Source organism: Caretta caretta, chromosome 20, assembly GCF_965140235.1.
Source record: "Caretta caretta isolate rCarCar2 chromosome 20, rCarCar1.hap1, whole genome shotgun sequence".
NCBI classification, from domain to species: Eukaryota; Metazoa; Chordata; order Testudines; family Cheloniidae; genus Caretta; species Caretta caretta.
In genome coordinates this window covers 23,984,421-23,997,566 of record NC_134225.1, presented here as the reverse complement: position 1 = coordinate 23,997,566, position 13,146 = coordinate 23,984,421, and the positions used below count along the sequence as shown (strand labels likewise).

At 52.1% G+C, this 13,146-nt stretch overlaps 2 protein-coding genes across 4 annotated transcripts in view; one reads left to right on the top strand and one right to left on the bottom strand.

Moving 5' to 3' along the window:
* Positions 1-7,272, bottom strand: part of ATP13A1 (ATPase 13A1) — a 28,934-nt gene extending 21,662 nt beyond the window's left edge. For both annotated transcript variants that reach the window (XM_048832170.2, XM_048832172.2), the window contains exons 1-5: positions 6,929-7,272; positions 1,896-1,985; positions 1,320-1,510; positions 863-935; positions 96-251 (exon numbers count right to left, since the gene is read on the bottom strand). In XM_048832170.2, the coding sequence (XP_048688127.1) occupies positions 96-251; positions 863-935; positions 1,320-1,510; positions 1,896-1,985; positions 6,929-7,237 (819 nt within the window). In that variant the 5' untranslated portion in view covers positions 7,238-7,272. The remainder of the gene's footprint in view (positions 1-95; positions 252-862; positions 936-1,319; positions 1,511-1,895; positions 1,986-6,928) is intronic.
* A 43-nt stretch (positions 7,273-7,315) lies between these two features.
* Positions 7,316-12,122, top strand: CHCHD5 (coiled-coil-helix-coiled-coil-helix domain containing 5). 2 transcript variants are annotated; one of them, XM_048832176.2, is made up of 4 exons: positions 7,316-7,463; positions 7,551-7,691; positions 8,692-8,843; positions 11,684-12,122. In XM_048832176.2, coding segments are annotated over exons 1-3 (294 nt in total). In that variant the 5' UTR covers positions 7,316-7,461; the 3' UTR covers position 8,843; positions 11,684-12,122. The 2 variants fall into 2 exon arrangements, with proteins under 2 accessions (XP_048688133.1, XP_074977693.1); XM_075121592.1 differs by having other exon boundaries at positions 7,365-7,463; positions 7,555-7,691.
* Positions 12,123-13,146: the final 1,024 nt, after the last annotated feature.

Sequence of the window (13,146 nt, the reverse complement as noted above, 5' to 3'; positions counted from 1 at the left end):
TGTCTAAAGGGCCTTGCATGCTCTTGGGCTCTATATTAAACTCCCCAGTTTCTCAGTGCCGAGTTTCTGATCATCATCCCTCTGCGCTCACTTACCTGAATCATGTATGGTTTGTTGCCCATTTTTCGAATCTCTGACATATTTCTCATTTGCTGTTGGACCAGAGAAGCTTCAAATGCCACCAACATGGAGAGAGTGAAGACACTGTAGTACCAGTATTCATCCAGGCACCAGAGACCCACACAGAACACCTGGAGGAAACAGATGTGGAAGTCATTCCAGCACTCATCCCATAAAGAAGCTAACATGTCCCTGAGAACTCAAGCCCATCAGTAGATCAGCACATCCTGTACCATACACATGCTTGGACACTAGAATGTCACTGTAACAACCCAGCAGCAGGAAACAGACAATATTAAATCGTTTTTTTAGCACCAGCGAAGAGTATTGGCTTGCTGGGGATTGAATGCCTTTGTTCTCGACAGAATAGATACAGTCGGTGCAGTGACAAGGCAAACACCTCCTCCACGTGCTGCTCTGCTAATGCACTTCTACCTTGACTCAGAGGGCCAGAAGGGCATTCTCTAGCCTCGGTCTTTGGCCTCTCTGCTGAGGCTACCAAAGGTGACGGTTCATGCCAGCTATGATGGGAACTGGACTAGAATCCACCACACACTGGACAGTAACAACTTTCAGTTATGACTGACCAAAGATATGTCAGCCCCTAGCCCCCACAGCTGACACTGCAGTGTATGAATAGTGCACTTTTGGAAACAGCCAGCTGATTTCAGATTCCCAAACTAAGATTGGAGGGAATTCCCTTCTTTGCACCCTAGGGACAACAGTTACAGCTTTTGTTTACCTGAAAGACGAAGAAAGGGGCCGTGGCTCTCTCTTTAAAGAGTTCCAAAAACTCTGGCACCACCATTTCTGCCCTGGGAAAGAATAAAATCCTTTTTAATCTTGGTGTTCTGGCCTCATGGCACCATCCCAACCCGAAAGCTACTGCAGTCTCTGGAGTGTGAACGGGAGGTTTTGTTCCCCTTCTCTTCATTTACTCTTAGATGTAAGGGATTTGAATCTGTAATCAGGGCCCTTTCTGTGGTAAAGCCCAGATTTGATGTTGTTGTAGGAATTAGCTATCTCCTTCCTCCGGGGGATTTAGCGCCCAAAAACTTGATAATCTAGAGCAAGGACATTCAACACCCACTGCCTGGAACCCCCCAGTCCCTGAAATCCTTGTTAGTGAACATTACCCATAGACAGTTTGATGCCTACCGCTTCTGGTAAGCCCAGCTCCACCCCCGCCCAACACTCACTTGTTTGTGCCGTATTTCTTCTCAGCCATTCGGATCTCTCTGTCCTCCTGGTAGCCTCGGGCATTCTGGTAATAGGAGAGGGGGTGCTCCACAGGGAAAGCCACAGGGAGAAACTGTTTCCTGTCATCGACCTCATAAGAATACTTAATTTTCTGAAACTCAAAGGAAAGGGCTTCCTGCCCATCTTCCCCCTGCAGGGATTATGCAGAAGGGAAGAGCATTTAGACTTTCACATCCAAGAGCCCTTACAGTAGGACCACATCACTTCACATATACTACAGGGAACTGCAGTGGCTGGGAAAGCTGGATTAGATGGGACCAACTGGACATTTACATCTTTTGTTCCTAAACAACATTGTCTGTGAGACTACAAGTGTTAGTTACAAATGTTGCACTTTCTAAAACCTCTTATTCCCTGCATGTGACAGATATCAGCTGGCTTTCAGCCAAGCTCTAAAGTTTTAATTTAAATTAGCGGCTTTGGAAAGGCAGTTTGGAGATGAGTATGTTTGCTGAGAAACAGCAGTTCCCAGGCAGCTGTCAGCTATTATAAAGAGCTGGAGTCTAAGTCTGTACCTGGTCTCGATGGAGTGGCACAAGCTCTGCAGATCCATTATTTGGGGTTGGCACAACTTTAGCTAATGTGGCTTTCCTAGGACTGGGTTCCTGAAAAACACAAAGCAAACATGCACTCTGTAAAGCAGGTCACAGACCCTAAAGGTCAGTGGAAGCCAGGAGGGGTCCATGTACAGTCATTATGAGACACTGAGCACCACTCAAACACAGAGAACATTCCTCTATTTTTACTGGCTTATCTGGACTTTTCATTGATATTTTAAAACCACGCAGGAAAGACCAATACTTGCAATGAAAATTATCCTCATTCCTGACTCCCAATGAAAGACTGAGTTCCTAGAATTCTTTGGAGGGGGTGGGGCTGGGGAGGAGGATGGGGAGAGCGAGACGAGGAATCAGGTGAACTTAGTCCAGCCAACATGCTGCAGAGGACAGAAAAGTGAATGGGAATAACTGCACGGCTTGAGATTCTGAATACAAAAACCATTAGCCACAAACTCTTCCCAGCCTAGCAATTGTTGACGGTCAGGTCACATCTCACTGGAAAGAAAGTTTCCCATAAATTTGATAAAGTCTCAGATTTGATCAACAAACTCAATGTCCCATTAACTTTGACATGATCAACACAGCTGCTCCTCAAACCGGGACCTCCACTTCTGAGTGCTCTAACGATGCCCAGTAAAAACCACAAGTATCGTCAGTGCAATCTCAACCCTTCCCTACATGCCTGGAGTTGCTGTCATCTGCACCTGGACCACTCTGTTGATGTACGCACACGCGCATTCTCTGTGACTGGGATGGATACATCTACGTCCTTGCAATATCAGATGCTGCTTTGGTGCTGCTTTAAAACAAAGCACATGTGGGAAGTCGCCCAACAAAAATGAAGAGCCTGTTCCCAGAGACCTACCATTGCCATTTTAACAAAAATCACAAGCCATGTTCAAACAATGTCAAATGATCTCCTTTCTACTCAAGGCTACTGAGCTAGATTAGTGCAAACATCATAGAATTCACTCAACTTCTTGGGGACTCTGGCATGGAGGAACAATAGGGAGCTGAGGATCGTTATGATGAGCTCTGAAGATTCTTGGTGATGGACAGAGGGGGGAGACTGTTAAATTTAGACCCTTCATCATACAAGACTATTTGAAAGGATTCCCTTGTTAACTGTTTCCCGGTTTTGTCACCAATTTTTGAGTTTTGGTTCAGACATAATGGAGAGAAAAGGCTGACTACAGGTTGTGGTGGTTGGGAAGATGTAATCCGATTGTATCTTCAGTTCCTTATGGGCATCGGACAGCTAAGTATTAGGAGAGAGACCTTTCTGACAGTGAGATGTATTAAGCTGCAGAATCTCCTAAAGGGAGTGATGGAAGCCCCCCTGTTGGGCAAACTAAGCAAAGGACTGGAGAACAACCCTGTCTGGCCCTGAGGATCAGGAAAGTGGAATAGATGGAAACCAACAGGGCTTTTCCATCTGCCATTATAATGAAGTCTCAACTGACATTTAGCAATATTGGGAGAGCCTGTGAATAGACAACACTTTTTACTATATACTCATGGAAAAAGGAAGATTCATTGCTTAGAAGAAAGGCTTACAAGTGCAACAAAAGCATCTAATAATAAACGGTAATGAACAAAAAAAGCTTTGAGATGCTGCTTTCCACATTACAGCACGTTTCTGATTTTAATTATGAACACATCAGAAATAAGAACACTGTCCCCCGACATAAGGAAAATCTTATCAAACTTTGCCATGTCACAACTCAAACTCATGCTGACCAAAGGTTACCAGATTAATACCATGAATGGATGACTGTGACAGCCCACTCACATTACAATGAAACCACCAGAGCACACTTTACTTTTAGTTTCATTCTTGCAACTCAATTCGCACTAGCAGGTTCTATGGATAAAGGGGATTTTCTTAATAAAAGGAATCAAAAGAAGCAACATTTTAACCCTTTTTTTCTTCACATTGTCCTCTGGATCCAGCTGCAGTTTAACCCAGACTTTAGTCTATTTAATCTGACGTTATCCCAGCATCTAAAAATAACATCCAAAACAACACAAAAGGGAAAGCACAAAGGGCAGAGAAATCTCATTGAGGAGTACTGCTGCAGCATGGCTGGGTGGGGGTCTTTAGTGACTAGTCAAAGGTGTATGCACCTTTGTTGGTCAAATCTTGCCCCTACCCTGGTGGTCACAGCAGGAATGTTCCCGACAGCCTGTTCTCCAAGGCTTTGTCAGTTTAAGTTTTCCACATGATGTAGCTTCCACCCCAGCCCTGAAGAAACTAATCCACAGTCTAACAGATGTCAGAGCATTTTGCCAAATAATCTGCCTAGTTTTTCCTTTGCTCATTTTCATGCAATTACGTGCATGTAGGACCCCTTCAGCCACCCTGAAGAATTCCTGTTTCCTTGCTGTTTACATAATTAATTCCTGTAGCTCAAGGTTTGGATTTTTAACATTTATGATAAAGATAACTATATTTGCAACATATACAGCTAACAAGGCCTTTGAATAACCACTGGGGATGCCAACTTTGGTTAGATGAATTCCTGGAGATTTCATCACCTGGTATAATCTTTAATTCCTGGAGACTCCAGGACAATCCTGAGAGTTGGCAACTCTAGTAACCACTGCCTGCAATCCAAAGCAGTAAGAAGTTGTCTAGTCAGTAACACTACCAGAACACCAGGAAAACACTAGGATATACATAGCCCACAGTGTTGGCAGCCAGCTCCAAGGGCTCATTTGCTTTGAGAACTCCTTGATTGTCTTAATAAATGCCCAGGATACAGCTGCAGACCTATGCCAACTACTCTGGAGACTAGTTAATGAAGCTGTACCAGATGTTTTTTGCCAAGACTATTTGCAGTTAGACATGCAACTACTCCTAAGAGGAAGCTATACAGACAGTTACAGAAATTGTCATGAAGTGAGGCAAACCAGCCAGCCCAGTTACCACAGTGCCTCGTGCTTCCCAGCAGCAGCTGGAACAATAAATATTGGCAAAGAAAGCTAAGCTGCACCCATACCAGTTCAGTTGTTATAAAGCAACTTTTTTTGGTGCTAAAATAGTTATCACGCCTGCAAGCAGGACCAGCTCAGCCACACACACTTCTCCCCTACATGTCCCAAGTAAAAGCAGACCAGTTTGTCTAACCCAGGTTCAATGGAAAAATATTTCTGTACAAGAAAATGTTTCATAACCCCCACCCATAATCAGCCTCCCATTCTGTTTCACTTTCTCTCTAAAAGTGCAGTGTTGCTATATGGCTATTAAACCACTGCCATGTCACAGCAAATGAGTTATCCCTGTACACTCAGCTGCCACCTCACAAGTAGCTGCATTTCCACAGTATGGGAAGCAATCCTGCTGGATAGTTACTGATATCCATGGTGGCCTTTCAGAAATGATATCACTCATTATTGTTACTTTACACCTCTACAGCCTCTTCCATCCAGAAATTCTTCACACACAGCACCAGAATATTACAGCGCCCTCGGGGTTGGAAGTGGCAGACAGCTTATGGCTGGCAGGGGAAGAATCCAAGCTCAAGACATTTGAGCAGCCTCCTACTGTTATGTAGAGGGGCCAATGGACATTCCAATGTCCACACGGGACAGACGAGACCAAGAGGGGCAGGACATCACTCAGAGCCCCCCAGACAATGGGCAGATCCATTCCAGAGTAAGAAAACCAAAGGCAAGTGAGGAGGGAGGTAACCCTATGTAAGAACATAAGAACAGTCATTCTGGGTCAGACCAGTGATCCATCTAGCTCAGTATCCTGTTTTCCAGCAAAGGCCTATACCAGATACTTCAGAGGAAACAAACAGAACAGGGCAGTTATCAAATGATCCATGCCCTCCCACCTAATCCCATCTTCTGGCTGTCAGAGGTTTAGGGACACAAAGAGCATGGGGGTGATCATCTTGGCTAACAGCAATTGATAGACCAACCCTTTCATGAACTTACCTAAGTCTTTTTGGAACTCAGTTATACTTCTGAGCTTCACAGCATCCCCTGGGTTCCAGGTTCTCAACCTTTTCCTTTCTGACACTCCCCGCCCCCCTCCGCAACCTGCTATAAAAATTCCACAGCCCACCAGTGCCCCAACAACTGTTTTTCTCTTTTAAAACAGGGAATGGATCACTCTGGGGCACCTGGCATTGGCCACTGTCAGACGACAGGACACTGGGCTAGATGGACCTTTGGTCTGACCCAGTAGGGCCGTTCTTATGTTCTTAAATCCAGGACCTGCATTAGAGCAGTGGTCTCCAAAGTAGGGTACGCAAGACCACCCCTGGGGGTGCGCGGCAGGAGGAGTGGCGCCAGCCGGGCGCTCCCCCGCTTGGTCTTTGGCAGCAGCTCTTTATTCTTTTGCTTCCCTAGAGGTGGCCCTGGGGGTGCGCGATCCGAAAAGTCTGGAGACCGCTGCATTAGAGGATAACAAGTGCGGCCCCGGCCCGGCGCCCCCCACGCCGCAGCGGCCCCGGCCCGGCGCCCCCCACGCCGCAGCGGCCCCGGCCCGGCGCCCCCCACGCCGCAGCGGCCCCGGCCCGGCGCCCCCCACGCCGCAGCGGCCCCGGCCCGGCGCCCCCCACGCCGCAGCGGCCCCGGCCCGGCGCCCCCCACGCCGCAGCGGCCCCGGCCCGGCGCCCCCCACGCCGCAGCGGCCCCGGCCCGGCGCCCCCCACGCCGCAGCGGCCCCACAAAGCGAAGACGTTCAGCCCCCGGCCGCAGCCCGGCACAGCGGAGCTCGGGCTTTCTGCCCTGGGCCCCAGCGGGTCTAGGCCCGGCCCGGCCCGGCCCGGCCCGGCGGAACCCCTGAAACCTGCTCGCGGCCCCCCGGCCCTCGGTCGAGAGGCGCGGCGGCCCTGGGTCCGGCCCTGGTAGCGCCCCGCCGGGGCGGGGGGTTCCGCCCGCACTGGGCCCCGGGGCGGACGCACCGACGGAGCCTCACACGCGGCGACCTTTGACCCCAGCGAGCGCCCACTCGCGCCGACCCCGTGACTCACTCTGACGCAGGTGAGCGCGCAGTGCGCGTGGACAGACCACAGCCCCGAGAGCGCGGTGAGCAGCTGCGCGACCCCGATAACGGCGAGCGCCAGCAGCGCGGCCTCGGGGGGGCCGCGGCCCGAGCCGGCCTCCTCCACCTCCCCCCAGGCGGCCCAGACCCGGGGCCCCCACAGCCACAGCCAGGCCGGGTACAGCCCGGCCACGAAAGGCAGGACGGTGCCGTGGAGGAGCCGGGGCCGCCGCCGGTACAGGGTGACCGCAGAGACCAGCTCGTCCGCGGGGCCTGGAGCCGGAGCGGCCACCGCCATCTTCCGGGAGCCCTCCTAGCAACGCGCCGCTTCCGCTTCCGGGGCACAGCGCCCAGACGTCCAAACCGCGCGTGCGCAGCAACCTCGCCGGCGGGGGCGCGCATGCGCGGCGACCGGCCCGCCCCCGACTGCCTCTCGTGTCATGGCCACGGCTGGGTTTTGGCGCATGCGGACTGGGACGGGCCGCGGGCGCGGCGTGTTCCGGGTGTGCTCTGCGCGGCAGCATGTGAGTGCGGGGCCGGGGCGGGATGGGAGCCGGAAGCGGGGGGTCCGGTCCGGTCCGCGCTGCGCTGACTGTCCGGTCTCTCCCCAGGCAGGCCGCCCTGGAGGTGGCGGCGCGGCACTGCCGCGGCGAGATGGAGCAGTACGGGCGCTGCGTGGCCGCCAGCCCCGCCACCTGGCAGCAGGACTGTCACCAGCTCAAGCTCCGCATGGCTCGCTGCGCCTCCTCCCAGTGAGTGCGGCCCGGCCCGGTTCCGGCTCCGGCTCCGGCCCCCCCCCGCGGCCCCCCCCGCCCGGCCCGGTTCCGGCTCCGGCCCCCCCCGCGGCCCCCCCCCGCCCGGCCCGGTTCCGGCTCCGCCCCCCCCCCCCCGCGGCCCCCCCCGCCCGGCCCGGTTCCGGCTCCGGGCCCCCCCGCGGACCCCCCCGCCCGGCCCGGTTCCGGCTCCGGCCCCCCCCCCCCCGCGGCCCGCCCGGCCCGGTTCCGGCTCCGGCCCCCCCCCGCGGCCCCCCCCCCCGCCCGGCCCGGTTCCGGCTCCGGCCCCCCCCCCGCGGCCCCCCCCCCCGCCCGGCCCGGTTCCGGCTCCGGCCCCCCCCCGCGGCCCCCCCCCCGCCCGGCCCGGTTCCGGCTCCGGCCCCCCCCCGCGGCCCCCCCCCCCCGCCCGGCCCGGTTCCGACTCGGCCCGGCTCTGGCTCCCCCCCCCGCCCGCCCCGGTTCCGGCTCGGCCCGGCCCGGCTCTGGCTTCCCCCCCCCCCCCCGCCCGGCCCGGCTCTGGCTTCCCCCCCCCCCTGCCCGGCCCGGCTCTGGCTCCCCCCCCGCCCGGCTCCGGCTCCCCGCCCCCGCGGCCCCCCCTCTGCCCGGCCCGGCTCCGCCTCCCCCGCCCCGCGGGTCCCCCTCCCGGCGGGCTCCCGGCCCCCAGCCCCGCACAGGTGCCCCAAGGGCCTGCTCGCCCCATGGCACAGCTGGGGGGCAGAGGGGCAGGGACTGTGGGGCACAGCAGGGTATTGAACCCGGTTCTAGGGTGATGCCAGTGTTGTAACCGCCAGGCCAGCCTGCTCACCCGCTTGCAGCTAATCACCTGGGGGGCACGTTCCTGACTTCGCTACAGCTGCTTTGAATAGAGATTTGAACATGTTCTTTCTAGGTTTATTGCAGGGAGTATTTAGTCCCCTGTGACAGTCAGCAAAGCTCCCCGTGAGGAGCTCAGTGTCTGCGTGTGCTTGCTTTGTTGCAGCCCGATTGTGCAGAAGATCCGCCACGACTGTGCTGAGCCCTTCGCTGCATTTGAACAGTGCTTGAAACAGAACCAGGCCTCCGTGATGAACTGCACAGAGCACGTCAACCAGTTCCTGATGTGCGCCGAGCAGGTGAAGCTGATGACTTAAGGTGAATGAAGGCTCAGCTGGAAACTTGAAATCCCATATTCATCTCCAGCACAGGCAGTCTGCCTGCTGGCTTCCCCATCTACCCCCCTGCCAAAAGTGCCTCCCCTGCCCTAGAGATTCCTTCCGAGAGTGAGATTGGAGATCAGTGCTCATTCTTTACTTGACCTCTCTGCTGAGACTGACAGTAAGTGCCAATCGTAACAGTGGTTCTTGTGATAGTGACACTAGACCCCTAGAAGCCAGACTAACCAGCTAGCTTGTTTCACCTAGGTCTCCAAATGGGTATCAGAAGGTAATGACTTTGTCACTATGAGTTTGCGCTGACAGCCATGTGATGGAAAAACCCTGACACTGTTGCCAATCCCTTGAGCCATCTTGATTGTCGCCATGAGTTCATGACTTCACTCTGACTTTATGAACCAATCTGGAGCAGTGGGTTTGTGCAGTAATGTACATCAAGCTTTCAGCTTACATTGCTCCACTGAGCACTTTCTTTCAAAGGTTTTGTGCTTTGATGGAGCAGTATTAAAATAAAATCATCTTACTAAGTTTGTGGAAACCCCTAGAAAGCTGCAGAATTACTTCTCATCAGCTGTCTGTAAACGTTGTATCCTCAGCACTAGAGTTTCATAGAATCATAGAATATCAGGGTTGGAAGGGACCCCAGAAGGTCATCTAGTCCAACCCCCTGCTCAAAGCAGGACCAATTCCCAGTTAAATCATCCCAGCCAGGGCTTTGTCAAGCCTGACTTTAAAAACCTCTAAGGAAGGAGATTCTACCACCTCCCTAGGTAACGCATTCCAGTGTTTCACCACCCTCTTAGTGAAAAAGTTTTTCCTAATATCCAATCTAAACCTCCCCCACTGCAACTTGAGACCATTACTCCTCGTTCTGTCATCTGCTACCATTGAGAACAGTCTAGAGCCATCCTCTTTGGAACCCCCTTTCAGGTAGTTGAAAGCAGCTATCAAATCCCCCCTCATTCTTCTCTTCTGCAGGCTAAACAATCCCAGCTCCCTCAGCCTCTCCTCATAACTCATGTGTTCCAGTCCCCTAATCATTTTTGTTGCCCTTCGCTGGACTCTCTCCAATTTATCCACATCCTTCTTGAAGTGTGGGGCCCAAAACTGGACACAGTACTCCAGATGAGGCCTCACCAATGTCGAATAGAGGGGAACGATCACGTCCCTCGATCTGCTCGCTATGCCCCTACTTATACATCCCAAAATGCCATTGGCCTTCTTGGCAACAAGGGCACACTGCTGACTCATATCCAGCTTCTCGTCCACTGTCACCCCTAGGTCCTTTTCCGCAGAACTGCTGCCTAGCCATTCGGTCCCTAGTCTGTAGCTGTGCATTGGGTTCTTCCGTCCTAAGTGCAGGACCCTGCACTTATCCTTATTGAACCTCATCAGATTTCTTTTGGCCCAATCCTCCAATTTGTCTAGGTCTTTCTGTATCCTATCCCTCCCCTCCAGCGTATCTACCACTCCTCCCAGTTTAGTATCATCCGCAAATTTGCTGAGAGTGCAATCCACACCATCCTCCAGATCATTTATGAAGATATTGAACAAAACCGGCCCCAGGACCGACCCTTGGGGTACTCCACTTGATACCGGCTGCCAACTAGATATGGAGCCATTGATCACTACCCGTTGAGCCCGACAATCTAGCCAGCTTTCTACCCACCTTGTAGTGCATTCATCCAGCCTATACTTCCTTAACTTGCTGACAAGAATACTGTGGGAGACCGTGTCAAAAGCTTTGCTAAAGTCAAGAAACAATACATCCACTGCTTTCCCTTCATCCACAGAACCAGTAATCTCATCATAAAAGGCGATTAGATTAGTCAGGCATGACCTTCCCTTGGTGAATCCATGCTGGCTGTTCCTGATCACTTTCCTCTCATGCAAGTGCTTCAGGATTGATTCTTTGAGGACCTGCTCCATGATTTTTCCAGGGACTGAAGTGAGGCTTACTGGCCTGTAGTTCCCAGGATCCTCCTTCTTCCCTTTTTTAAAGATTGGCACTACATTAGCCTTTTTCCAGTCATCCGGGACTTCCCCGGTTCGCCACGAGTTTTCAAAGATAATGGCCAATGGCTCTGCAATCACAGCCGCCAATTCCTTCAGCACTCTCGGATGCAACTCGTCCGGCCCCATGGACTTGTGCACGTCCAGCTTTTCTAAATAGTCCCTAACCACCTCTATCTCCACAGAGGGCTGGCCATCTCTTCCCCATTTTGTGATGCCCAGCGTAGCAGTCTGGGAGCTGACCTTGTTAGTGAAAACAGAGGCAAAAAAAGCATTGAGTACATTAGCTTTTTCCACATCCTCTGTCACTAGTTTGCCTCCCTCATTCAGTAAGGGGCCCACACATTCCTTGGCTTTCTTCTTGTTGCCAACATACCTGAAGAAACCCTTCTTGTTACTCTTGACATCTCTGGCTAGCTGCAGCTCCAGGTGCGATTTGGCCCTCCTGATAACATTCCTACATGCCCGAGCAATATTTTTATACTCTTCCCTGGTCATATGTCCAACCTTCCACTTCTTGTAAGCTTCTTTTTTATGTTTAAGATCCGCTAAGATTTCACCATTAAGCCAAGCTGGTCGCCTGCCATATTTACTATTCTTTCGACTCATCGGGATGGTTTGTCCCTGTAACCTCAACAGGGATTCCTTGAAATACAGCCAGCTCTCCTGGACTCCTTTCCCCTTCAAGTTAGTCCCCCAGGGGATCCTGGCCATCCGTTCCCTGAGGGAGTCGAAGTCTGCTTTCCTGAAGTCCAGTTTCACGTATATGCATAACCACTGACTTTCATTCCTGCTGTCCTTCCACAGGGGACGCTGAGAACCTTCACCTTCAGGAATGAGACAAACTTTCCCAGCTGTGGAGCCTCATTCTAATGGTTCCTGGCAGAAAACACAGCATGGTACAAGTCCCCACACTCTGACTTCCCTCAGTTTCTGGTCACATGCACCTGAACAGTTGGATTCACAGCAGAACATCAGAATGTTTCCAATCTCTTGGCATTTGTCAGTATGCTGTTAGTGCTGCCTCTTGTCTCTGCCGGTCGCACAGCCCTGAACAGCACCATTAACTCATAAGCTACAGAAACTGTATTAAAGTGACCATAAAGACTCGACTCTGCACTGAGATTGAAGGTGGAAATTGGTCCTTAACTTGTCCTGTGTACTGTAACATGTATTCTTTCCTACTCCCTGCAATATTTAGGCACGGTATTTCTGTGCCCCAATAAAATAATTCTTAAAGACTAAAGAGCTGGCTCTGGCTTCCTCCAGTTGATATGGGGAGCTGTTGTGAGGGTCTGGCTGACAGCATTGAAATCCGGGTGATAACTGAAGAGAGAACATCAATCTGTTTAGGTCCCAAATTTGAACAGCCTCAAAACTATTCCTCACTCCCATTGCTGGCAAATGTTCCTGAAAGGCTATAGACTAGCATGTCCTATGCTCTGCTTTGGAGCCAGCAGAGGGAGCCTTGTCAACAGCAGAGCTGTAGGGCTCTCTCATAGCTAGCACTGCATGTGTTTGAAATGCTTTACAAAACCTGACCATTGTAGAAACGAGACAACAAACAAATTCCTAAATGCTGGGGGAACATTGATGTTCACCATATGGGGGAGGGGAAACAGGTGACGGGGAAAAAGAGGTTATTTCAAGGTGGCAAACAATGTAGGGGAATTAAAATGACACAAAACACAGTGGATTGTTCTTGTGAGAGGAATGAACAACAGGAGGTTTGGCCTTGTGAATCCTTTGAGTTCCTCACTCTGTAAAGAGAGCCATCCTGAGCATGCCTAAAGCAAGAAACACCATGTCTGCTGGCTAGGGCAAGAGTATGGGGAGTTAGGACTCCTGGGTTCAATTCCCAGCGCTTCTGCTGTTTTGATTTCCGTCCTTGGATGAGTCTCTGTGGTGTTGTGTAATGTGCTGTGTGTGAAACAGGGTTAAGTCCTGCCTCCCACCGGAAGTGTAAGGCTTAATTTGGGCTCTGAAGTTCTTTGAGATACTCAGAGGCCCTAGAGAAGGATAGCTCTGTTCCCTCTGATATGCTTATACAGATTTTGCACTGCATCCGTTTGGCTTCCTAACAACAGCTTCATGGCTGTGAGCACTAGAAACGTGAGAACTTAGCTTTGCCAGGCTGCTGGGGCTGCCCAACAAGTGAGACTGGTAAGGGGCCAGGAACCCAGGCAATGCAACCCTGCTCAGGGAAGTGAGCTCTATGCCTTGTACAGAAACAAGGATGTCAGATCACATGTTACTTGAGTCCAATATTC

Excerpts from the sequence above, each read along its gene's own strand:
- CHCHD5 (XM_075121592.1), top strand. The coding sequence starts at position 7,380 with ATGGCCACGGCTGGGTTTTGGCGCATGCGGACTGGGACGGGCCGCGGG. Across the intron at positions 7,464-7,554 it reads TGTGCTCTGCGCGGCAGCAT|GCCGCCCTGGAGGTGGCGGC; the intron begins GTGAGTGCGGGG and ends CTCCCCAGGCAG. Across the intron at positions 7,692-8,691 it reads GCTCGCTGCGCCTCCTCCCA|CCCGATTGTGCAGAAGATCC; the intron begins GTGAGTGCGGCC and ends GCTTTGTTGCAG.